General features: G+C 37.2%; 2 protein-coding genes and 1 long non-coding RNA gene across 5 annotated transcripts in view; 1 reads left to right on the plus strand and 2 right to left on the minus strand.

Annotated features, from left to right (window-relative positions):
• Nucleotides 1-357, minus strand: part of CCDC141 (coiled-coil domain containing 141) — a 107,128-nt gene extending 106,771 nt beyond the window's left edge. Inside the window, exons 1-2 of one of the 2 annotated variants that reach the window (XM_059820175.1) lie at nucleotides 303-357; nucleotides 1-197 (exon numbers count right to left, since the gene is read on the minus strand). The gene's annotated coding sequence lies outside the window, so the exon portion shown is untranslated. The remainder of the gene's footprint in view (nucleotides 198-302) is intronic. The other variant, XM_059820176.1, reaches the window with a different exon arrangement.
• An 86-nt stretch (nucleotides 358-443) lies between these two features.
• LOC132317380 (uncharacterized) lies at nucleotides 444-6,362 on the plus strand. The gene is made up of 4 exons (XR_009484070.1): nucleotides 444-525; nucleotides 1,248-1,300; nucleotides 5,286-5,311; nucleotides 6,148-6,362. It is a non-coding gene; the product is annotated as an uncharacterized LOC132317380 (long non-coding RNA).
• A 6,648-nt stretch (nucleotides 6,363-13,010) lies between these two features.
• SESTD1 (SEC14 and spectrin domain containing 1) overlaps nucleotides 13,011-23,995 on the minus strand; it is a 62,703-nt gene continuing 51,718 nt past the window's right edge. For both annotated transcript variants that reach the window (XM_059820097.1, XM_059820096.1), the window contains exons 15-20: nucleotides 22,722-22,881; nucleotides 19,982-20,063; nucleotides 19,542-19,664; nucleotides 18,087-18,278; nucleotides 15,724-15,845; nucleotides 13,011-13,746 (exon numbers count right to left, since the gene is read on the minus strand). In XM_059820097.1, coding sequence (XP_059676080.1) covers nucleotides 13,617-13,746; nucleotides 15,724-15,845; nucleotides 18,087-18,278; nucleotides 19,542-19,664; nucleotides 19,982-20,063; nucleotides 22,722-22,881 — 809 coding nt within the window. In that variant the 3' untranslated portion in view covers nucleotides 13,011-13,616. The remainder of the gene's footprint in view (nucleotides 13,747-15,723; nucleotides 15,846-18,086; nucleotides 18,279-19,541; nucleotides 19,665-19,981; nucleotides 20,064-22,721; nucleotides 22,882-23,995) is intronic.

A 23,995-nucleotide genomic window follows, 5' to 3' on the forward strand; every position in this document is an offset into this window, starting at 1 on the left:
CCCATCAGCATGCCAAGGAAGCTCAACTTTTCTGTCTCACGGGGTGTTGTCCAAAACAAATGCTGCACAGCCTATGGAGCTGTACTCTGATGAATACAAAAGTGAAGCAGTTTTAATAGCTCACAGGTGGCACGTACACTAGTCAACCCAATTGCAAGCTTGTCAACAGAGAAAATGGTGGCCCACTGTATTCAACTCTGTCAGGAGAATGAAAAGACATTAGATAGCTCATTAATCCGTTGTTCAGGCTCCAGCAGCAGAAAGAGAACACTTTATTACACAAGATTAGTACGTTCCCTCACCCATGCATGTAAGGAAAGAGAGCAGGACTTTTGTTGCTAAATTCCTTGGGAGCATTTGAAATTCCTTCCTGATGTGGTGTGTTAGCACAGTGGAGTATGCGCTCTGCACCAAATATAGATGTGAGACAGGCTACGCTTTCTCCCTGTTAAGAAGGAAGATTAAGATGCAGATTGTAACCAACATCTAAGTCTCAAGGCAGCTGCAAATTGTCCCACTAATAAGGTAACTACAATGACAGTTTTGCACCATTTCACTAATTTCTGTGATTAACTTAGATTTACAATTTAACTCTATTAAAAGACTGTTTCTCTTCAATTATTTTTCAGTTTATACATGAATACAGATGTCTGCATTAAACCTGTGAAATAAAAACATCAGTTAAAAATCACACAGACTGTTCAGAGACTGTTACATCAGTGTAACTGGGTTCTTAGGACCACTTTTAAGAGTGAAACATCTCTGTTCAATCTTATTAAAAGTAATCACCGAGCAATAACACAAAAATATCAGTATGAGTCATTCGTTTAACAGGAGACTAATTAAATAGATACAACTATACTAACCATGCCAAAACATTAAAGCCATATTGTTGCTATTGTTTGGAAGAGTTGATTTAAATGGACACAAATTTTAGAAAGCTAAATTTAGAACAAGTACAGAAATATGTTACACAGCCACACTTCTAATAGCACATTACTTTAGACATCTGATATTGGGGAGGGTTTATCTAGAAAAGAAAAATTCAACAGGGGATTTGAATTTTAAGTGTTAAAGAGCCACGAGGCTTTAGAATTCTTAAAAAGTAATTTATCAGTGGAGTTATAAATAGCAGTGCTTTACTTTGTTTTAAAAAGATAACTCCATCTTGTATAACTCTGCTACTTGAAGGTTCACACTGCTGAGCATTCTTCTGCATATTCTAGTAACACATTTCCCTCTTCCAGATCATGGTACCTCAAACAGCAAGCATGTACCAGGTCCTGCCTGTCCCTTTCATGTAAGTGCTGAATTGTGTGACATACTTAGAAGAGGTTAAAAAGCAGGAAGTATTGAAATCTTCCCCTCACCGCTTATTTGTCTGGAACGGGGTTGTTAAACAGATGTGTGCTCACTGCTGACACCCAATGTAACAGGGGTGTGACTACAGGATATGAGGATACTCCTCACTGTTCCCAGTTTAAGTGATCCTCCAAGCTCTACAAAGGATGCCATATACCACTTCAGAATTCAAGTCCCACAAATTTAGGAAGCATTGCCTGTAATTAAAAAAAAAACCAAAACAACTCCCCCCCCCCCCCCCAGTACTCTTTCAACCCTAACTGAACAGCAGTTAAGTTGGATTTACATGCTTCAGAGCCATTGTTTGCCATCCATAGCAAAAACTCCAGCTGCTGTACAATCACCAGGAACAGGTCATTTGTTCCTTGTTCTAGGCCTGGGTGCTAAAACTTCCTTTGATCTGAATGCTGCTGTCTGCAGTACCAGGTGGTTCAGTGCAACAGTAGAGGTTCAGTGGACAGAAATTTGGTACCAAGACTCTTTATATATATCGCTGTTCTTCATACTGCTTCCAAGTGACACCATGAAGACCAAGCTGTCTGTATGGCAATGTGTACTACAAGACACCACAGTGGGAAGCAGTAGACGTAATCCTGTGGGGAGATCATCTTGAATGAATGTATGCTTATCCTGGTGGACATCTTTTGAGGAAAAACAGAGCAAAATGTTTTCTCTGGTACTCATTTCTACTGGAGTGGCTTTTCTTGTGGTCTACCATGCAAAAAAAGCTCTAGGCTTGGGAAACTGAGTGCAGGCTGGTGACATTGTATCATCCTTGGGACAGCATTACCTTTCCTGTGTCTTAGCTGGTCGTTTTGATTTCTTCTTCCAGAACCTGAAAAGTGGTTTTTCCTCCCTTCTTCTGAGGGGTTGCCCTTTCTCATGAGAAGACCAAATCGTCCATGGACCAGGACCATAAGTAATAGAGAGCTGTGTTATCTTGGTGTTCTGCACATTTGGCTCACCTGGGCACCAGGACCAGGTATCGCACACAGGGTAGAACCTAGGCAAGTGCTGTGCAACAGAGAGCTGCTACAGGAAGATTTCTGTCACAGCTCAAGGTCCTGAAGGAATCAATTTCAAAAGCATAGCAGCCCATGCTGTCAAACCAGAGATAGGTGTCACTTTTCCATACCACTGCACCCAGTGCTATAATATCACCAGAAGTCTCCCTTACCCCAGAGGTCTGTATAGAAAATCAGTATCTTTACCTGGCTGTAGTAGGGAAAAACAAAAAGCAGTCTGTCAGCATGTCCTCGTTGGATCTGACTGCAGATTCCAGGGACAAGGACCCTGGATCAGCTATGGAGGATGCACACTCCTTTGGAGTCTCCCTCATTGTCATCCCAGGATAAGACCACCTTGGCTGTGCTTTCCCATCTGACAGTCTCTTCAGGCTCTTTATACAGAGTATGTGGCTGCAATGTTGTGCCCAAGGTACAATCATTGTTTCAAGTCTTCAAGAACACTGCTTTCACTCCCTTGACTTCAACACAGCATTCCTTCTCTCCTATGCCCAACAGCAGTCATGAAAGTGGCAAACTCTCAGGAGACCCACTGAATTGTTCTGCTGTCTGCTCCAAGCAGTTTCTGGTTCTTCCACCACACAGATTAACGATCAGCCATCTCGGGACCTCAGGTTTCTCCTCTTGAAATTCAGCAGGAGGGAGAAGATGTAGCTTTCACCATGGTAAAATAGTGTAAAATGAGAGAAAGGACAATTTAAAAAAGGATGATAAGAAAAAGAAGGAATTCAAACAGGGAGATGGAAGACAAAAGACTGGACAAAATTTTGAACCAGGAGAAGTCTAGATGAATGACGAAGAAGCAGCTGAGAGTTGCAAGAATGAGTTAGGCACTGACAATCAACAGCAAATGCAAAGGCACACATGGCACTTAGCCCTTCGTAGCAAGAGAACCATGTCAGGGTATTAAGAGAGCTCTGCATTGTTCAAGATCTTGCTACTGATATGTCTGCCTTAGGTATAAGCTGAAAGAGCTTGTGGGAAGGTGGCACACATATTGGTCAAGAACCTAATGTCACATTAAGTGTTGGGTCAATTTAAATCACATTTGGATCTAAGCTTCCAGATTAGTTTTATTCTAAAGACTAAATTGTATGTAATAAAACAGTGCTTTGAGAGCTTAACTAATACGCAGTGCATGAACACTGTCAGGAGTTCACTTTAAAACTGCAGTATCGCTGCAAAACAAATCACTAAATTGACCATCTGTGACCTTCCTGACGGTGTTAGACTTGCAAGGTGTAAGTTCTATTTGTGACCCTTTTACAGATACACATTTACCATAGGCCATCAGCATCAGTGCTGATCACGCAAACAAACCAGTTGCTCAAATGTGTCTTTTCCAAAAGCTTTATCTGTCACAGAGCATCCAGTAACATGTCCAGGATCCTTTTGCTAGGACAAAAGTCTTTTCCAGTGAATCATGGAATAATTTACTTTTTGATCACTTTTTCCAATTTCTCAAGCTAGCTTCTTCTGAAGTATCAGTCCTCTAGCGAACCCTGCAGTCAGCTGCTTTGATTAAGGATCCACATTGCTTAATTACCTCAAATTTCACGCTTGAAAATAGGTTTGCCCAGGACAATAATCACCATCTTTGTTTGAAAAAGGATACAAATTGAAGTTTAATGATATGGCGGATACAAGATTTTCTGGTATAACCTCCTCTGATCTTCCTCACAGTGTGGAGACAAAAGGCACGCAAGCACTAGAGTTTAAATTTGCAGTCAGACACAAAGCTGCACTGGGGACCCTCTGTATGTAATGGGTTTGGGGGAGGGGGGAGAAAGGAAATACCAAATCAAGTACAGCTGTAAGCTTCTTCCATTTTTAAAATTGCACAGAGGTTCTTGTTTTGTTTTTAACCTTAACACAATTTCAATATTAGAATGCTTGAGGCAGAGTCCTGCGGGATACGTTCTCAGACATCACATTAATTTGCCTGAATGTTATGCCCTGAGAACAGTACTGTGTCCTCACTGGCAACAACAACACTGCTGGAATGCTGAAGTAAAATTCATATAATGCAAAATAACTTTCAAATTAAAGTTTTGACTGGTTACATTAAAAATACACTGACATTTTTACAGGAGGTTTAGAGAAGATATCATGGCGTCACTGGCTGTGCAGTAGGTTTTGCTCCAGTCTGTTCCTATCTAATCTGCAAATGACCATAAATCAGGGTGTTACTCGAGGCATCTTGTCAGGCCCTGAGGTGAAAGTGATGTATGTCAAGTAAATTAAAAATAATAATAATGCTAATGTATTTGCAAATCCTTAATGTTTCATATTCATCTATTTTTGGACTGTTGCTTTAAAATAATGCAATATGTTTTCCAGTACTCTTCAGATTTAAAAAAAAAAATCTTAAATAATCCTCTTAAGTTGCAAGATGGAATATTAGATTTAGATTTTTTTTTCCAGTTATACAATTACTGTGGGCTTTCTATTTCTTTAGCTAAATCATGAGAAAGTTTAAAATATAAACTATTTTACTGCCTCCATTTTTTAACTCACAGAGCTTGAATGCAACGTAAGCGGTTCCAGGAGACAGTTGAAAGATTAAAAACCACATTTCAATGAGGAATCCCAGAACTTGGCCTAAATTAATAGAAACTTTTGAGGAGTCCTCTGTCATCCTTTCATTACACTGAAGTCTTTTCAGAAGGCAGAGATAGATGATGTACCTTAAGTCATCCCTTGTCAATGCAGCAGGATCTGCAGTAACTATGTTTTAGAACCTTACTTTCAGTGTTCCAGGCATAAAAATAGCCTGAGTACTTCATGGGCTGCATAGCTTTTTTTCGCTTGCTATGATATTTAGGTAAATATTCTGTAATTAAACCCCTGTCTCTGAGTTACTCATTCTCCCTATGCTAACTTTTCTTCTGTTTGCAGGGTATTCGATTAAATGCCTTCAAAGGGTGAGTTTCATCTTCCCAAACTTCCTTACAGCCTAGCTGTTGACACCACATTATTTTTATAAATATTTTCATCGTAAATTAAACTATTACAATTCACCAAATGGTTTTATTACACTTCCTTGGTTTTCTCTCCTTTCTTTTTGCTGACTACTGATCTTCAGGTCTCACTGCCATATATAGGAAAAAAAACCCATCACCTCACTGTTCTAAGATGTAAATTATTTGAGCTGTGCTTTTTATATCCTCTGGGTGTGTGCATGATTTCCATGACTAGAACATCTCACCCACTCCCAAATATTAATGAGGTTTCCTTCCTAGCAACCCTGTGAAGCAGGGAATGCAACTGTCATCCCCTCCCAACACATACACACTGGCAGTAGCAACCATTTCATCCTGAAAGTAAATTTTTCTTTGAAAACAATGAAGGAACTCTTTAAAATGTCTGTTGGATCGCTTGCAAAGTCTTTGACAAAATTGTTAGTAGAGAAGACAGTTTAGCGGTAGCCATGTGGACATATTTATGTCCACATAAGATATCTTGCGCCCACATAAGATATGTCCACATGTGGACATATCTTATGTGGGAAGTGGTAGAGTCAACATCACTGGAGGTGTTCAAGGAATGTGTGGACGAGGCATTGTGGGACATGGTTTAATGGGCATGGTGGTGTTAGATGATGGTTGGACTTGATGATCTTACAGGTCTTTTCCAACCTTAGTGATTCTGTGATATCTCTGATAAGGTCCAGAAGACAAAGCAGTACCTAGAGAAGAGGTAACAGCTAACAGTGAATAGCAAAAAGAACTCCAATAGTTCATGTTTCTGTCACCTGCAGGAGCAAATGCCCTGGCTTCTTCATGAATGACTGGTTCTGCAGCGGTAATGCACCATGAAATGATGCCTGCAAATGGCAGCTACCTAATGAAATGGCCATATACGATGGGTGGAAATAAAAACCTTACAAGGCTCATTGAGCATGTGGCTCACCGCAGCTTTTTGATGCTGTTTCAAGCAAAGCATTAATAAAAACCCTGGCTACAGCTGACCACATTACTGTGTTTCTTTGGATACATTTGTCTTGGAGAGGAGAAAGGCCATGCTCTGAGAGGCAGTGAGTGATATAAAGCAGACAGTGGGGCATCGCATTCACATCATCACCACAGATACGTGGAGTAGCAGTCAAATGTGTTGAATACATTGTACAATCTTCACCCTGCTGAGACTAGCTTGCAGTTATCTGTCATCCAATAGAGGCATGCAGAGCTGCATACAAGGGTTCAGAAACAGAACAGTCTGCACTTAGTACCAGTTTAGAATATGGCTTGTTCCCAAGTTTCTAAAAGTCAGACTCACATCACATAATCATAATAAATATCAAATAACCATGATGTATACTTGCCTGTGGAAATGGTTAAGACACCGTGAAAGCTACTCTCTTTCCTAGTAGTCTAAAAACCTTAAGAGGAGAACGGAATCTTAAGACACTTATCACTTAGCCAAGACTTAAAAAAAAAATTCCTGGCGTAATACTTTAAGAAACGTCCTGCTGGAGCTCTCCAGCCCACTGGAACTCTGCAACCTCTGATCCTGTGAGGCAAAGGCATCATGAGCAATCCAGGCATGCCTGGCAAGTCAGCAATGACAGTGGGAATGTGCTGTCACTTACCCAGCATCTGCAACTCTTGCTGAGAAAATGAACATGGGAAGCAGAAACCCCAAAATTGAGATGGCAATCCATACACTGCAAACCAAGCATAACACAGTGAACCATGTCTGAAAATTATACCACTGAAATTAACACATTGACTGCCTCTGCCAAAATGGAGAAGAGTAACAAATAAAAAACAGGGGTTTTGAGAGGTATTTGTTTATGCTTTGTTCTGATGTAAAATGTCTCAAGTAACAGGTCTTCCATGAGTTCCTCTGAAAGGCAGTTCTTACAGCTAAGATAAGCTTCACTCTCCATTTTATTTCCATAATTTATAAGTGATTAATGTTTGGTGTAAGATCTAGGAAAGGCCTCAGTAAAGTTTAAGGTGCAACCTATAAGCATACTGTTTGGGAAGCATTTATATCCATTCAAATAGAGCCAGTGATTGTCAGGACTTCACAGAAGTCTCAGGGCTCTTCTGTCTTGAAGTGTCACAGCCTTATTCTCTGCGCAATACATACCTACACAGAACTGCCCAAGCATCTTACTTTGTGTTTTTTAGGACCCACAGCTACCATGAGACCTCCTTTTCATTATTTTCTAATCTACTTAACGTACATGTTGCCTTCTGACAGTGACAGTATTGTAGCAGAATAGACAGAACAAAACAGGGATATGTAATGTCAGGATCCTTAGAAGACCCAAGTGTATTTATACAGTCGTAAGTAGAAACCATGTTTGAGCTGGCTGTGCAAAACAGTCATATAGGTCATTTTGGTCACATGCAGTCAGTGGCATGTTTTGCTATAGAAGTTTGACAGATAATCCGTGGCTAAATCAGCCTTCCCAAAGAAAGACTATTATTACACACTGAGTATTAGAAACTAGGGATAGTTACGTTGGGTCTACTCAGACATTTTAAGCACAGATGTTTGAGCTTAATAAACCAACAAGACATTTTACATAGCCTATAGTATTCCTCCCCTTTACCTACAAATCCAAAGTGCTTTAGAGGTTTCCCGAGACAGAAGCTTGCATCAGTGGAGTCTGACAGTAATCAATGGCTAGCTGTTTCTGGAACAGCTAAAAGGGTTGCTAATATGTAAAATAAATATTTAAAATTGTAGAACTATAAAAAAAAACATGCTTAACAATTTTAAATTGCTTTAAGCTTTTAAGCACACTTTGCATGCTAGTTACTTGTGCACAAAAAGGTAGTTTTTCCTGTAGCATTAGGTAGTCACAACACATGTGACATTTCAATGCTGTCATTAAACTGCCAACAAAGCAGCATTATTAAAAACCTATGGTTTATCTGCAATAAAAGTCTGATGTTGCCATTTCTGTTCATTACTAAAGTAAATTATCTGCACAACTCTTGCTAACTCAACCAATTGTTTCCACTTAACAACCTACTCAATAAGAAATTCCAAAATGTTAAACTTAAGATCAATTAAACTTTCCTTTGCTTTTCTTTGTGCTTCAGAAGTTTGAAATGTTAGTCTAGCTCTTTGCTCTCCAGCTTATAAACTGTAAATATCACTAGTATCTGGAAAATTAGCTGAACTTTAACTGAAGTTAAATTAAAAAATTGATTTTCACTTTGCTTTTTTATGTTTTCCAACCTATTTCCTTAGCATATTTGACATTTTAAGAAAGTATATTTTTTTTCTCCTCTCCATTCAAAACAGGAATTTATATCCTGACTCAGTCTTTCTCTTATCTCTGTATTATATTCCCATAATCTTTGCCGTAATAGAGACCTATGTAAACTAAAGTCAACTCTGACAGGAAAAGAGAAAGCTGTTGCCTTAATTTTCATTGCTGTTTTGAGCTTAAGTGTATCATTAATGCTTTACATGTGCTAAATACTTTTTAATATATCCTGTCTCTGTACATTCTTGTATTAGCATAACGAAAATTTTACAGTCACATAAGTATCTTTTTTTTAATACCTTTGATATTTGATTAACATGTTGTCTTCCAATTTGACAGAATCAGAGGTGTTCTCACAAATTTCTTTAATGATTCACTATAATAATTCACCAAAATAACCTTGACATCACAGAAAAATGGTCCTAAACTACCATGTGTTTCAGAGAACTGTACAAAGGGACCCATTAGAAGCAGGAAACCAAACTCATTTTTGTGTGGTTATTTAGTCTTACCTGTATTTCCACACAGTAAATCTCCACAACAAAACTACCTCCATTGAACATTAGATGAAAAATATCTTGAACTCCTTGACTCCATATCCTTGCAAAAGGCATGCAATTAGTCAGTTTTTAATAGAATTTTCAATTAAGATGCAGTCTTGACAGACATTAGTACTCTAACGATGGGACTATCTAAGTAGAGGAAACAAAAGGGGGCTGACTGTGGGAAACAGTGATTTTAAAACGATAGCCCAGCGTACTTTTCTAACACCTGATTTCAATTCCCCAGAAGTAACTCTACAATAGCCTGCACTTTAGTTCTTACATATTAAGAAATTGTGGAAATGTCACACTACAGAAAAGACTCAGTCTACCGAGATTCAAAATGAATGTGCAAGTTGGAACCAGAAGTAATATAACTGCTTGACTATTTGCCTTTGTATCTTATTTCAGAGTATACCACTTTTCCACAAACCTGAAAAAGACAACCGATATCTCTCCAAAGAGATCGTGAATTACCTTGTTGGAACGATGTTACGTAAATTCCAGACACTTGAACATTTTTTGGCCCTGCAGTTCACATTCAGGCACTTTCGCAGCTATTACATATGTATGGGTTGAGATCCTGTATGCTTAGACCAACCTTCTGATTATTTTCTTTAAATTAGAACAGAAGTCTAACGTAACAAAGCATTTTTACAGTGCTGACTCCCTTTTTACTGTTGCAAGAGTCTAGAGAGATATGAGGGATAGAATTCAGAAGTTAGGAATCACCAAAACTTTGCTTTCATCCCTGTCTCTCAGCATTTAGCACATAACGTGAGGTCCAGAGTTATTACAGAATTTCACCTGTAGCTCCAAAATCTTCCTTTCTTCCTAATAATCTCATTATACAAAGTAAAATTATACTGTAGAAAGAATTCAGGAAACTGAAGGTTAACATAACATCATTACGCATCATTACTGGTGTTGAAAGCCCATGACAACCTCTCCTTGAGATAATGACCTACTGATAATTTTACTTTTTTTTTTTACTGGGATAGAAAAATCTTCCCCCTATCTTTTTGTTATCTGGCACTGATGTCCTTAGGCTAGCGTGATGGTATAAGAAGTGCTAGAAAATCCCACTGCACACAGAACACTTCTCCATCCACTGCTGTACCTCCAGAGTAACTCTGAAGTCAGTCACACAAACTACACAAGTCTCCATGGTCCAAACCTGTTTTTTCTAAGAAAAAATTAACCCCATTAGTCCTACTAACAACAAAGTCAAGTAGTAAACAGAATCAAACGTTTTTATGGAAACTAATACAAATGCTCACACACCTTTCACAATTAAAAGAGTGTATAGGCATTTTATATGACTGCCAGTCTATCCAACTGATGCCTTACTAAAAATGGATGACACCTACTGAGTTGATCACTATTCCAATGCTGCTCACTGTTCACTGCCACAAAAAACACACTCAGAATTACATTACCAGAAAGAGTAACAAAATGCTTACCATATTTTGAAACATTTCAAATACATCCAAACTTGGCTAACAGGAACTTAAAAATTCTTGTTATTGATGTCATTACCATGGAACAGGGTTGACACCATCCCTTCCAAGTCATTGGTCATAATATACTTAGGAGTATAATAACTGCAATCCTTACAATCAATCCTTCCCTATTCTATTGGTATCTCCCCATCTTACATGTAGCACTGTATCCCTCACTGCAGGTGATTTATGTTTAAAACCCCTATATTTTGGAATCCATTATTTGAATCATTTTTGCTGCCAAAAAGCACAGAGCAAGAGCCACAGGTAGAGCCACCACTACTGCTTGCAGTAGTATCTGCACAGACAAGTAACAACAGATTACTTGAGCAGTTTTGCCTTTTAGCATGTCTCTATATCTCTCATTGACTTTGTAGGCTATTAAGGGTTGTACATTTCTAAAGGTTCAGCAGCAAGTAAAACCATAGATGGTAGATTGACTAAGAGAAGACCAGCACAAAAATATCTCTCAATTAGTTACATTCAACAGTATTCTTAACAGATGGTGTTTATTCCATTCTTTCAGTAAGATAGGAAGTCTCAGAGTTCATAGGGAGGATTCAGAACTATCTGGCAGACTCATGCAACATGACTTAGAAAACTACTGCCATCATTGCTGGTACATAGAAAATGGCCAAATTGCAAAGTGCTGGTAAATAGCACCTTACCAGCCACTTGACTTCCCTAAAGGCAAGGAACTCCAGAGAGGAAGGGGAAGGGAGCAGAGAGAGAAAGAGAGAGGAAAAGCTGGCATAGCCCAAGGCATTATATCAGAGACTCAATTAGAGACAATAGGATGAAAGTCAGAATCCACTGGCCTCTGGGAATGCTGGACCACAGATAAGAACAGCCTCAGGACTGGACTTCAATCATGGAGCCAAAATTAATGTTGGGGTTATTAGGGTGAATGGTCATCAGTTCAAGTTGTTCACACAGCTGACACATGAATGAGTTCGGAGCTTCTGATAGTGCTCTGGTTTTGCATATGTTATTGAGCCCCTAAACAGAATAAAAATAGAATAAAAATTAAAATAAAAACCTGCAAATAATCTTAGTGTTTATAACATGCACTTACTGTAAACTAATATTTTAATGGGATTTTATACTGCAGACCATTATTTACTGTAAGTAGATTCAATTTACAAATGCTGCAGAATTGGAGACACAGTGCTTATTAATGACTATAATCTTCATTTCTTTTGTGCTTGTGCTTTGTATTAAATATGTGTAGAGTTTTCATGTTTGCATTCTTTCTAAATTTATTTATCTCATCCAAATATTAGCCACAGTAACAGCAGCTTTCTTAAATGGAATTGGAACAACTAAGTTAAATTTTATAAAGAGACTTTTTCAATATAATCTTTTAAATAAGGTCTGTGAAACTTCAGTTGTTTTTAAACTAGTATTAATGTAATATTGTACCATTGCATCAAATAATTGGATTTCCTCTGCCAAAATACCCTTAGAGGGGAAAAAACCCCCACCACCTTTATCACTGAAGTTAGAGAAGCCAATAATTTTGAATTATTATTTATAGAGAAATTGCTTTATTTGACACATCACTTTCCCGTGGAGAAAATGTGGAAAAACTGAGACAAATAAGTCAATAATATTTGAATGACTGATCCATCAAGAAAACCTACAGAGTAATAACAACAACTGCAGGAAGAGAGCATTATCTTTACTGTGAGCAAAATATAGTGAGATAACATAAGGTACATAGACCTACAGTTGTTCATTTCACACAGTATTCTAAAATGGTCAGATACCACACCATCTTCCAATAAATATAATACTGAATTTATCCAGATTAAATCCTGAAGAGTAAGTAGTTAACCAAATTATGCACACAGCTGATTTTGTTTCAATCCAATTCCCTTCTCTTAATAAATTTCATTTTGTTACTAATCTCAGGTTTTAATTTGTTTATGAACTTCATGTTAATCATTTTTCATTAGATGAAAAACTTTAACCTCCAAGGTACTACACCAGGGATATTCACATTATTCAAGATTCTCCATTCAAAGGGAAACAAGACTTAGAAATAAAGCACAAGATATGCGTACCAGTCTTACATGGGAAGAAAACTATTATAAATACAACACTGACTTATGCACATACTACCTTACTTTTGTAAGTAAAAAAAACCCAACATACTCTCACTCCTATTAATAATAGTTCAAGACCAGTTCCCTTTATAGCTACAGTGTGTTAAAGAATATTTCATGAGAAAAATTGTAGAGATTTTGTAAATATATTGTGGGAGTGATGATTTTTACTACCATTTATCACAAATATAAAACAAATGACATTTGGGAATACAGACCAGAACAAATTTATATTAGATTTTAAAAAGATGATTTTTATTAAGCACAAACAGCTTTTAATACATTATCAATACAAATAGGAAAACATCTGTTTAATGAATTTGATATATCAAAGATTTGATGGGCAGGTTGCATACTGGCACAATAAAAATGATCTTTTTTAAAAAAAAGTATTTCAAATTAAGATTATAGGGTCACCACTGTCTACACCGCAGGAACTTTACCTACAGTCTAAAATTACTACATCACCTGGGCATAGGGAGAAGCAAAGAACTACAATTTCATAATATGGAACTCCTTTCATTAGCACCATTCAAAGCTTGCATCAGCTGTTCAACTAAGAAGCAGCTGACAGGTCAGGTAAAGCTTTACAGCAAATTTCAGTGCAAAGTTTACAGTTCCTTTTCATAAGATACTTGGAATCTATGGTTTCATAGCATGTTAAATAATTATGGCTTGATAGATGTACAGTGTTAAGATGCTGAGAACATTTACTTGAAAAAAGTTGAGACTTGTAACAGCTGTGAAATGCATTTTAATATATTATGCCAAATTCTGTAATATGCAAACAACATGCTGGATTACAAACTGAAGTTCTATTACGAATTCATAGACAAGGGTCAGTATTAGCTCTCTGGGGTAGTGGCTTCTGGTTGTCTCAGCTGCTGCTTTTTCAGGCTAACTAGCTTCATCTTCTCTCTAATGTGTTCTGCTGCAGAAGCCATATCACTCGGGCTCCCAAAGTACTGCTCAGACCTAAAAAAAAAGCCCAAAGAGTTATCACTGATAAGTAAGACAGTGCATGAATATAGACATGAATGGCACTAGAAAACATAAAGCAGGTAAGAAAAATAGGCACTTTTACCTCTTGAAATTTAAAAGCCACCTTTAAAAGGCTTCGGAGACTCAGTGATTAGACTTGACAGCAGATGTTGATGAAATTATTACCACTACTAATGACCCTTTTATACCCAAAAGATTCTCTCAAAAGCAGGGTGCTCTTCTACAAGCACAACTAGATACTTCCTAACACTATTTTTTAGCGCCATTCTCTAGCTACCCCCCAAGTCAGTCTAGCAGTTTTGAGTACTATGACAATCGAGGAAATCTGTCTATACATGAATTCTGAGGCTATACAATTGCTGCATTATTGAAGGACTCTGTGTATGTGATGTCAGCCACATGCTGTCAAATTATATTATATCTCTCTCAAACTGAAAAGAACCCATGGCTGTGTAAGCTGATTCCTCCTATTCAAATACAACAAAAGAACAGCTATAACGTTAGGGAAACCACTAACCAAGCTGCCAGCAAAAGGAGGATTTGAACAGAATACATGTTTCAGAAGAAGAACAGGTATCAAGTCAAGGTTACAACGGTTATCAAGGTTACAAAGCACAGACATTGAAGACTTCAGAAATGGTGGGAGGACAAAGGACTTCGGACAGAGTGGGGGGACAGGCATAAGTGGACAGAAAAGTTATTTCATGCAGGAGTGGGCTAGTTTGACTAGGGAACTCCAAAGACAGATTGCACAACTGCACAGAGTCACAGTATACATATCTATAGGAGCATTGTGTTAGGACTCAAACCTCGAAGTGTGGCAAGCATCTTCTTTCACAGGGAGTTTTCCCAGGTTCTAATGTTTGTTTTCACTTTAATAGTCTATCAGTAAATTACACAGTTTAAGAATAAATAACAGTTGCTACTTTTACCAGGTCACTAAAATCTGCTATACAAGAGTTATACCAAAATACTTCAACAAACATAACACACTTCTTGGGTGGTTTTTTTTCTGACAGCTATAAAATCCTCCACTATTTTCAAATACACTACTGAAAGTGCAGTAAAAATCACTACAAGTTCAGGCCTGGGTCCATCTTCATGGGTAGCACTCCTTACTAAAGGAAACTATACTGCATAAGGAGCATATTTTGGAAATAAAATGACAGGAAATTAATTTTCATGACCAGCTTACTGTAACTGTATTTTTCAGATCGATTTCAGGTAACCCATAATGCAGTTGCCTGATACCACCTCATAAGGTTTCAGCCTCTAATTAAAAAAATTGATTTCAGATCTCATTCACTAGGGTGTGTAGGATCCTACACACCCAGAGGCTAGTTCCAAGGCTTGGTTATAATCAGGTATAAGAAATTAACTACAAGCTCAGCACCACAATAGACAAGTGTATTTTACTTAACAGAGAACTGAGTTTTATTATGGCTGAGATTCCAAATTCAATTTGCTTTTGTAGTTCAAGACAGCCACCAATTTTAAATTAGTATGAATAGCTCACAAGGGAAGTACTGTTTTATTTGCTGAATAAATCAAATGTAAATTTAATCTTCAAGGCACTGGCTTAAGACTTCAGATAGAATTGTGAATAAATTAATCAAAATACTACGATTCAAATCTGATATCTTTTTTCAGAGAGAAAAGATTGGGACTGGTCATTCTTCTGTGACTTCTACATACTTTGCTGGTATAAAGGCTGCATAAATCTAAAAATTACTGAGTGTGACAAAGTCACTACTTTGAAAAGGTGGGCACATTGTCTTTGAAAAGCTTGAAATTGGACCTGCCTGCTTTCTGTGAAAAGAATTTTTTGAGTATTAGTGCACTGTCTTTTTAATTTCAGCAATAAGCATTCAGGATTCTTCTGCATATGAGACTATTACAAAGCTTTCCCAAAAGCATATTCAGTAGGCATTAGAAAAACTTTTTGCATACCCATCGGGATAAACTACAGGCACTGTTAGTCTGTCCAACAGCGATTTCCCAACTGCTTCAATTTCATCAAATTGCTCGATTTCATTAAAAGCTTCAGGCTGCTCTGGACATTCTTGCAAAATCTGTTGAAAATAAATACAGAAATGCAAAATAAAGTAGACAAGGGATAGTATGTAGTTTTTTAAGTGCCATTAACTGGCAGAGTGAATGCTCTTTCAAGCATCTTCACTGCCACATTTACATGAGATCAATTGAAAAATTCATATAATTCAAGAAAGGAAAATATCAGTTAAGCTACATTGAGAAGATAGTTCAGGGCTACCACTGTTCTGTACTAGAACATTTTACATTACTTCTAAGAGGGGATGAAAAAGAAAAAATAGTCTTGCTAGACAATATTCCAGCAACAAATATAAAATGCATAAAAAAAAGAAGGGCGACGAAGCTGGTGAGGGGTCTGGAGGACAAGTCTTATGAGGAGCGGCTGAGGGAGCTGGGGTTGTTCAGTCTGGAGAAGAGGAGGCTGAGGGGAGACCTTATCGCTCTCTACAACTACCTGAAAGGAGGTTGCAGAGAGGTGGGTGTTGGTCTCTTCTCCCAAGCGACTAGTGACAGGACTAGAGGAAATGGCCTCAAGTTGTGCCAGGGGAGGTTCAGGCTAGATATTAGGAAAAAGTTCTTTACTGAAAGAGTAGTGAAACATTGGAATAGGCTGCCCAGGGAGGTGGTAGAGTCACCCTCCCTGGAGGTATTCAAGGAGCATGTGGATGTGGCATTGTGGCATGTAGCTTGATGGACATGGTGCTCTGTGGTGTTGGGTGGGTTGGTTTTTAGTGTGTGTTTGGGTTTGGTGGTGTGTTTTTTTTTTTTTAGGTTGGACTTGATGATCTTACAGGTCTTTTCCAACCTTCGTGATTCTGTGATTTTCTTCCACTTTTCCCTCTGTCACTTCTCACTTTTTTCCAAAGCAGCATGGATATTAACAGCATTTTCCTCAGACTCATTAATATGTCACAATAGTGCTACGAGAATTATGTTTTTCAGCAAGAGCATTATTTTTTCAGCTACCCATTTACTTTTTTTAAACTTATGATTGCTTGAAAACATAGCAATTAACTGCTGCAATAATGAAAGAATGCTCGTAATATGGACTTAGACAACTTTTTTAGGAGTTTATGAACAGCCGAATTCTAATTTGGTATCAGGTAAAACTTTTTTCAGCCAACCGTGGCAGCATAGATGATGTATTTCTGCTTTTGTGAACCTCCAGTAACTCTCAATGCCTACAAATTAAAAGAAACTTAGTATCTTCCGTTAATACAAACAAGAAATGAACAAAAGCAAGGAGCATATGAATTCACTTTGCATCCATACCCTCCTTCAATGACAGAACAAATTAATTTTCTTTTACCATGTGCAAGGTTGGCTTTTTTACAGTTATATACAATTTTATTGTCAATATTAGAGATACATACTCTAAATTGCTTTTCTAAAATTTATCACTTCACAGAAAGAATGGTTCCTGCACAAAAAAGCCCTACCTCTCATGATCTACTTTAACGGACATTGTCTCAAATTCAGACATTTGAAAACTCTCAACATTCCCCCCTTCATCAAGCTGTTACTGAGTAGCAGCTATCCCTCCTAACATCGTTGTTGATTCCTCATCCTCCTCTGTGGCTTCTAGCATCATCCAACCGGGCAGAGTGGTAACATACTCTGTTACAGGGGTTTGAAAACCATATCAAGGCAGAGGTGTGTTTTGAAGAAAGCATGTCCAAAACCCTTCAAGTGCAAAATACAAGATGCAGCAACACAGCATGCATGGAAACTAAACTGGTGAGTGTTTCATTCATTTACACAGTTAATGAGAAGACTATCGCATTCAAAATGCACACAGCTTAAAAGACAATACTCATTTTAACTCTCCAAAGATCTTAAATGACCCTGTAGCTTTGTATTATAACTTGCACAAAACACAAATCAGGAAGTGTTCCCTGCCTTTAAGAATTACAGTCTAAAACACAAAGAAATGCTTTATGATCAACATCAGAGTTCCCCTCTGAAGAGTTAAAAAAAAATTCCTCCCAGCCCCAATTCAATGCACCTGAATTTCAGGGCTGCTGTTCTTTTTGTTAAGCAGGCCCTATATCAATATAGGTATGCAAGCAATAATTGCATTAAGCATTGACATTAACAATTAGAAAGATAGCTTAAATTCTTCTTTCTGTTTGGGTGGTTTTGGTTGTTTTTTTTTTTAATATGTAGAAAGGAAAAAAATACACTGACAACTTCATTTTTCTTACATTTTGTTTGCCTAAATTCTGATAAGAAATTTTTCTTCTTAAAAACACAACACTCACCTTTTCAGCACTTGAATGAAATGCAACAGCCATTTCCAGCCGGTGCACTCTTTCTTCAGAAGTTATTGTAAACTGTTTCCACACTCTGTTCAGTCTTGGAAGCGTGTCCCCTGAGGACCTTGAAGTGCATCGCAGGGACTGGCACAGGACAACAGTCGCCTGCAGTAACTGTCTCCCATAATCGTAAGTACTCTAAAAGTTGGAGGGGATGGGAAAGTACATGTAAAAACTCTGCATTTAACATAGGAGCTAATTAGCATCTTAAAACAACAGCAGACAAGTTTATGTAACCTCCTCAATTTAGGTCCACAAAGTATATTGAACTAATCTGGTCTACTAGAAAACGCTGCTGAAGTATGAATAAAATTGTAATGACCAAACAGTGCTTTTGCTCTTTAAAAAAAAAATCCCCTGTTGTCTAGTGTTCACACTGGCAAAAGAACAGATCTTCCTGAAAATATCGAATATCCAGGTGCGTTGTGGCACATCATTATAACAGCAAGCTACCCTCTTGTCATCAGTTCTAATTCATCAAAAGAGAAAATCAGTTCCAGTGTAACAGGTGCAATTTGAGAACATCACATCTGTTAATTGGCAAGTCTGAATTAGACATTCCTAAAAGCAGTATACATATGAAAAAGCACCTGAAAAAGGCCCAGCTTGTAGACTTTCTATTCTTAAGTTAATTCTTTCACATGTACCCAGCATCTGTTTGCATATTCAAGATTTGCAAATAGGCATGCAAACATGCCCTATGGCTTCGGTGAATTTCAGTAGACTCTTGTACAGCAGGATTCATTAGCTGGCTGCTACTGTCAAGAATTCAAGCGGTCAGTTCTGTTCAACCACTAACTCTGCCAGTGTCAAAATTCCTTGTACAAGCAGGACCATCATACACCAACAGTCAACTCTATGTGGAAAACCAATAAAAAGACAGGCTCTGTTTCATGAAGTACAGCACAAAATGGACTGAAACCAAGCGGCTCATTCATATTTCACTATTTTGATTGCAGTCCTTAAAGTCATTATAACGACTGAAATATACACCTTTTAAAGAAAGTCAACGTGAACTTCATGTTTTGTGGTTTGCACTGCTTATGTGAAGCAGAATAAACTAAGGTATTAAACTTCATGTTTTGTGGTTTGCACTGCTTATGTGAAGCAAAATAAACTAAGGTATTAAAAGGTATTATTATACCTTAGTTTATTCTGCTTATGTGAAGCAGAATAAACTAAGGTATTAAACTGCAGTGTCACTATTGTTGATGGAACTTCAAAATGGCATTAGGCTCATCACCAATACCAGCAATCACAATTTCTTCATTCAAGCATTGAGACAAACCATTAAGACTAGTAACAGCTGTTCCACGATTGTCCACACAGGTACCAATTCTATTTAGGAGATCTTCTGAAACTGTACAAAACTCATATTGCTAAAAAAGTAATTCATTTCACCTGTGCAACATCAACAAATTTTCGATGTTTCTCCAGTAAAACTTTTGTTTCTTGAGCATCATCTCCCAATCGGATGTGTGTCTTCAGCAGAGCATCCAGCAGTTCACTTAACCATTCTACTGCCTTAAAAACAGAAGTTAAAAGCATAAAATCTAGTAAATTAAAAAAATTAATCCAGAAGGGTGAATTAACTTCAGTACTAGCATATATTTTTGATATGGAAAAAAGTTAAGAGATATCAAACTGGTAGATCATGCATGCAATCACCAAATACACAATTTTCAGTCATTGCTATATCCTTTATTTTCACTGTACAAATTCACTAAATAAAACTACATTTGAAAGTGAGAAAAATACTACTGTACAACTATAAATCCTCGTAAGTTTAGCCAGTGGACTATAAAGACCAGAATGATGAAATTCTGTAAACATTTCCATACCTGAGCAGCATCCTCTTCACATTTAAATAACTGTACCATCTGAAGCATCTTCAGTCGCCGCACGTCCACCATATCCTCACACCTTAAACAGTAGCACAGACAGACTCACCAACACATGCATAGCAGACGCAATACACTCTGAGCTTGACACCGATGTTTTCAGTGAGTGACATTAAGATGCAAGTGTTCATGAAAAGCTGATTAAAGCATTTTCATGCTGCTTAGCTTGGCCAAAATATCTAATGCCTCACATAACAATAAGAAACATGCAATAAATAGAACTGAGCACTACAACCCACTGAAATCATGATCCTCAAGACTCCCAATATGGCTACACTATAGATAGTAATAGCATCAGTAGCTACAAGGTCTTCCAGCTGCATTGCAGGTTCCTTACTTTGTTGCACTGGTAAGATTTGCAGGCCACACAGAGGCTTACATGGCTAAGACAAACTTTCCCCTACTGATGTCTAGGTGGAAGCTGCCTTAAGCCTGGCATAATTCTGAATTGCACTGTGAGCTGGTGGCAAAGGTTTCTTGGTGAATAAAATGAGGACTGTTTAATAGGCATTAATACATCTTTCCATTTTTCTTTTTGTCTAACTAACGATTATAATAATTGAACCCTTATATGATTTTACCCTTTGCTATAACTTGTCAGGAAGCATTTCAAAATCTAATTCATAAAAAACCTAGTTTTAATTATCTTGTTCTGAATTAAGCACATTTTGCAGTTCTTTCTCTAGTTAGAATTAAAAAAAATTACTGAAAGTTCTTTTCTTTCCATAGTGAGAGCTAAGCTAATACATTTAGCAGAACGGCCTTTCCACTTCAATTTCAGAGCCTACTAAGTAGACAGCAAGATTCAGACTCCTGTCCAGTGCAAATGAATTAGAAATGTCAACAACAGTTAACACTAAGTGAATGCAAAAGACTGTATGCATGGATCTGTTTTTTCAAACTGCTTACACAAGAACTTCCAAAGAACAGTTCATTAGCATGCTGCGTTTTTTTACATGTCCTGAAGGGCTGTGATGCTTACAGAAAGGAAATTTATTGCTCTAATAATGCAGGAAAACAGTTTATGGGTTCCAAAAGCATAACTAAAGCAGCAAAATGCCTCTAGAAATAAACATTATACTACAGGTGTATATAAATGAGAAACATTCAACAGAATTTGAAAATAAAATAAAAAGAGAATGAAGTGTCACAAAAATTACTATTAAATGCTATGAGATATAGTAGTCCTTATTGTACTTTGTCTCTCATCCAGGCTGAAGAACCTTGTTTAGTCATTCATCATCTGGAAGCTGCTTCATACCTTTGTCTGAACATTTTATTGACTTTTTGATCCTCTAATTGACTTCCCACAATTCTATGCCCTGAAAATAGCAACCAGAATTCTTAACACTTAAAACACAAATGGACTACAAATCTAGACAGTGACACAATGACATTTTCCTTTTAGTTTTCTATTCCTTCCCTAGTAAACTGTAGTGTTCTACTTGCTTCTCACAGTATGATTGAACATTAAAGCATTTTTTGCAAAAGTTTTCCAGTGTTTATTCTTGAATTAACAGCTGGTTCATACTCCATTACCCATGTGCATTTCTCTTCTCAGTACTGAATTCCAACTGCCATTTTGTTGCACAGTGACACATGGTCCTCTATAGCTCTTTACAGTTGGCCCTCTAAATACACGTGCTGCTCAAGTAAATAGGATTCAGAGGACATACTTAAAACAATACCTTCCCCAAGCATTATCAAAACACATGCTTTCTTACGCTAGGCTCCCTAAGAACACAATTTGTGGGTGGTAGAATTAATTCCTAGAAGGAGCAACTTGATGCTCATTAGACCTTGTTGTTCCCTAGAGGCACCCCTTTTTTCAGCCATTGCCCTCAAAAATTCAGGCACTTTCTATGGAGAGTACTTTATCATGTCAGGGATTCCAGCAGTAATAATGAGCAACATCTTCTGATTCTTTCACACTGTTGAATAGAAAAAGAAGGCAGTAGTATAGCTAATCTAGTACTACTACATCTTTAAGAAAAAATAATCAATGAATCTTAGAGGAAGAGGATGATGGCAAAATCCATCTTGCAAATTCAACTCTCCCCAGCATTTTTCCCTACTACAACTTCATTCCCCACCCTATCTTTTTCCAAAACTCACAAAAAATGTATTTTGAAAACTGAACTCTGCCTTCATTTTATACCCTGTCCCCCTGAAACGAGCTCATCTTTCTTCCTATCTTCAAGAGTGAAAATGCCACACTGAAAGGGTAGAGGCTGTGAAAAAGAAGATAAGCAATTCTGTACATAATTAATACATAATTTTAGAGCCATCATCACTACTATAGTCTTAATATACCTTCCATCTCAAACTGCTAACATATAAAAGATGCCTCTTGCATCCATTCCATAACTCCATATAAAAGGAATGTGTAATTCCTGAGTACTTACAAGTGCAGGAAAGCACTCAAACACTCCATCCAGTACCAAAATACAAAAGGTGTTTGGATCTAGGAATATGCTACAACAGATTAGGCAGGGAAGCTTCTGTCCCATTTAAATATACCACAATATAAGTTACAGTTATACTACATCCCTTAACTGAAGATAAAGCAAAATGCGCTCTCTCTCTATGTGTGTATGTATATATATATACACACACACACACATACATAAATGACCTATCAGCACACGAAAATCTTAATGACTAGAACTGTTGTTATTACCTTTGTTTTCTAAGCTGCATATCTTCCATCACTCCTTGGATATGGTCCACATTTTCTTTGTTTTCAATGGTTACATCTTTTCCATAGGCCCAGGATGCCTGATTAGATATCTGATCAAGAAGACTTTGACCTTTCTCACGCAAGCCTTGCAAGCCTAAGTCTAAAGAAAAAAAGAAAAAGAAAGAAAAAAAAGTCAATGATCACTCTTACAATCCCTTCCCCACCCAAAAAAAAAGGAGAGAGATGAAATGCAATGGAATCTAAGATGGAAGGCTGGAAAGTGAAAAGGATGTTACTATCTGTCTTTCACTTCCCTTTCCAACTTTTAAGTTTGAGTGAGCATTTGTCTATATTAATGAAGAGCTAAGACTTTGCTATTTTATGACGTAGCAGATAACAAGAAAAGGAATAAAAGCTGACGGTGAGTATTAACTCTTCAGCATATAAATTAACGTTTTTCATCCACACAGTTGCACAATACCTAAAATATTTATCACTGCTAAGCAGTTGTAGCCTAAATGTTCTTCCATAGCTGGCAGAAGTTACTACTTTATAATACATATGACATGGCTGATACATTTTTCTATACTGAAATATGCCAGCCCTTAGAATCTGCTGTTACATCTATTATTTGGCAGCTCTACTGTTTTCCTAAAGGAATATCAGTTTATGCATCAAACTGTTATATTCCAAGCATAGCTACTTCTACCATATATGATTCTGCTTCAAAGCTCTTTCTCCTACAACATTTTGGACTAGATAATCATTGTAGGTTCCTTCCAACTGAAATATTCTATTCTATATATTTGACAGTGTAACAACCTTAAATGTGCCATTTATTAACATACATTCAAAGCTACTGCAAAATACTCAGTACCTGCATTCTAAAACTGAGTGGATAACAATCTTTATCATCAAGGTGTCAGTTCTAGAGATAAAAAGATCATCTAAACACTATATTCCCAAGATGTTAAGGATGATTAGTGGGGAAAAAAGTTTGTCTACAGATGAAATACATTATAATGGTATATAACAAATACATATTACATGTAAAACATTTAAAAGACAACAATTCCAAATCATTTTCCCAGATAGAATTACTATGCAGTAGATAGCATAAGCAAGTCAAAGGTAGTTAGGTAGAGCATTACTTAGCTAGGAATGAGAAGAGATTTTTTTTCTGTTTTTTGTTTGTTTGTTTTTAAAAAAAGGGGTGGTGGGATTACTGGTTTTTTTCCTATAATGCATTCATTAGAATGTGCATATCTGAAATG

Source organism: Gavia stellata, chromosome 8 (assembly GCF_030936135.1).
Source record: "Gavia stellata isolate bGavSte3 chromosome 8, bGavSte3.hap2, whole genome shotgun sequence".
NCBI lineage: Eukaryota > Metazoa > Chordata > Aves > Gaviiformes > Gaviidae > Gavia > Gavia stellata.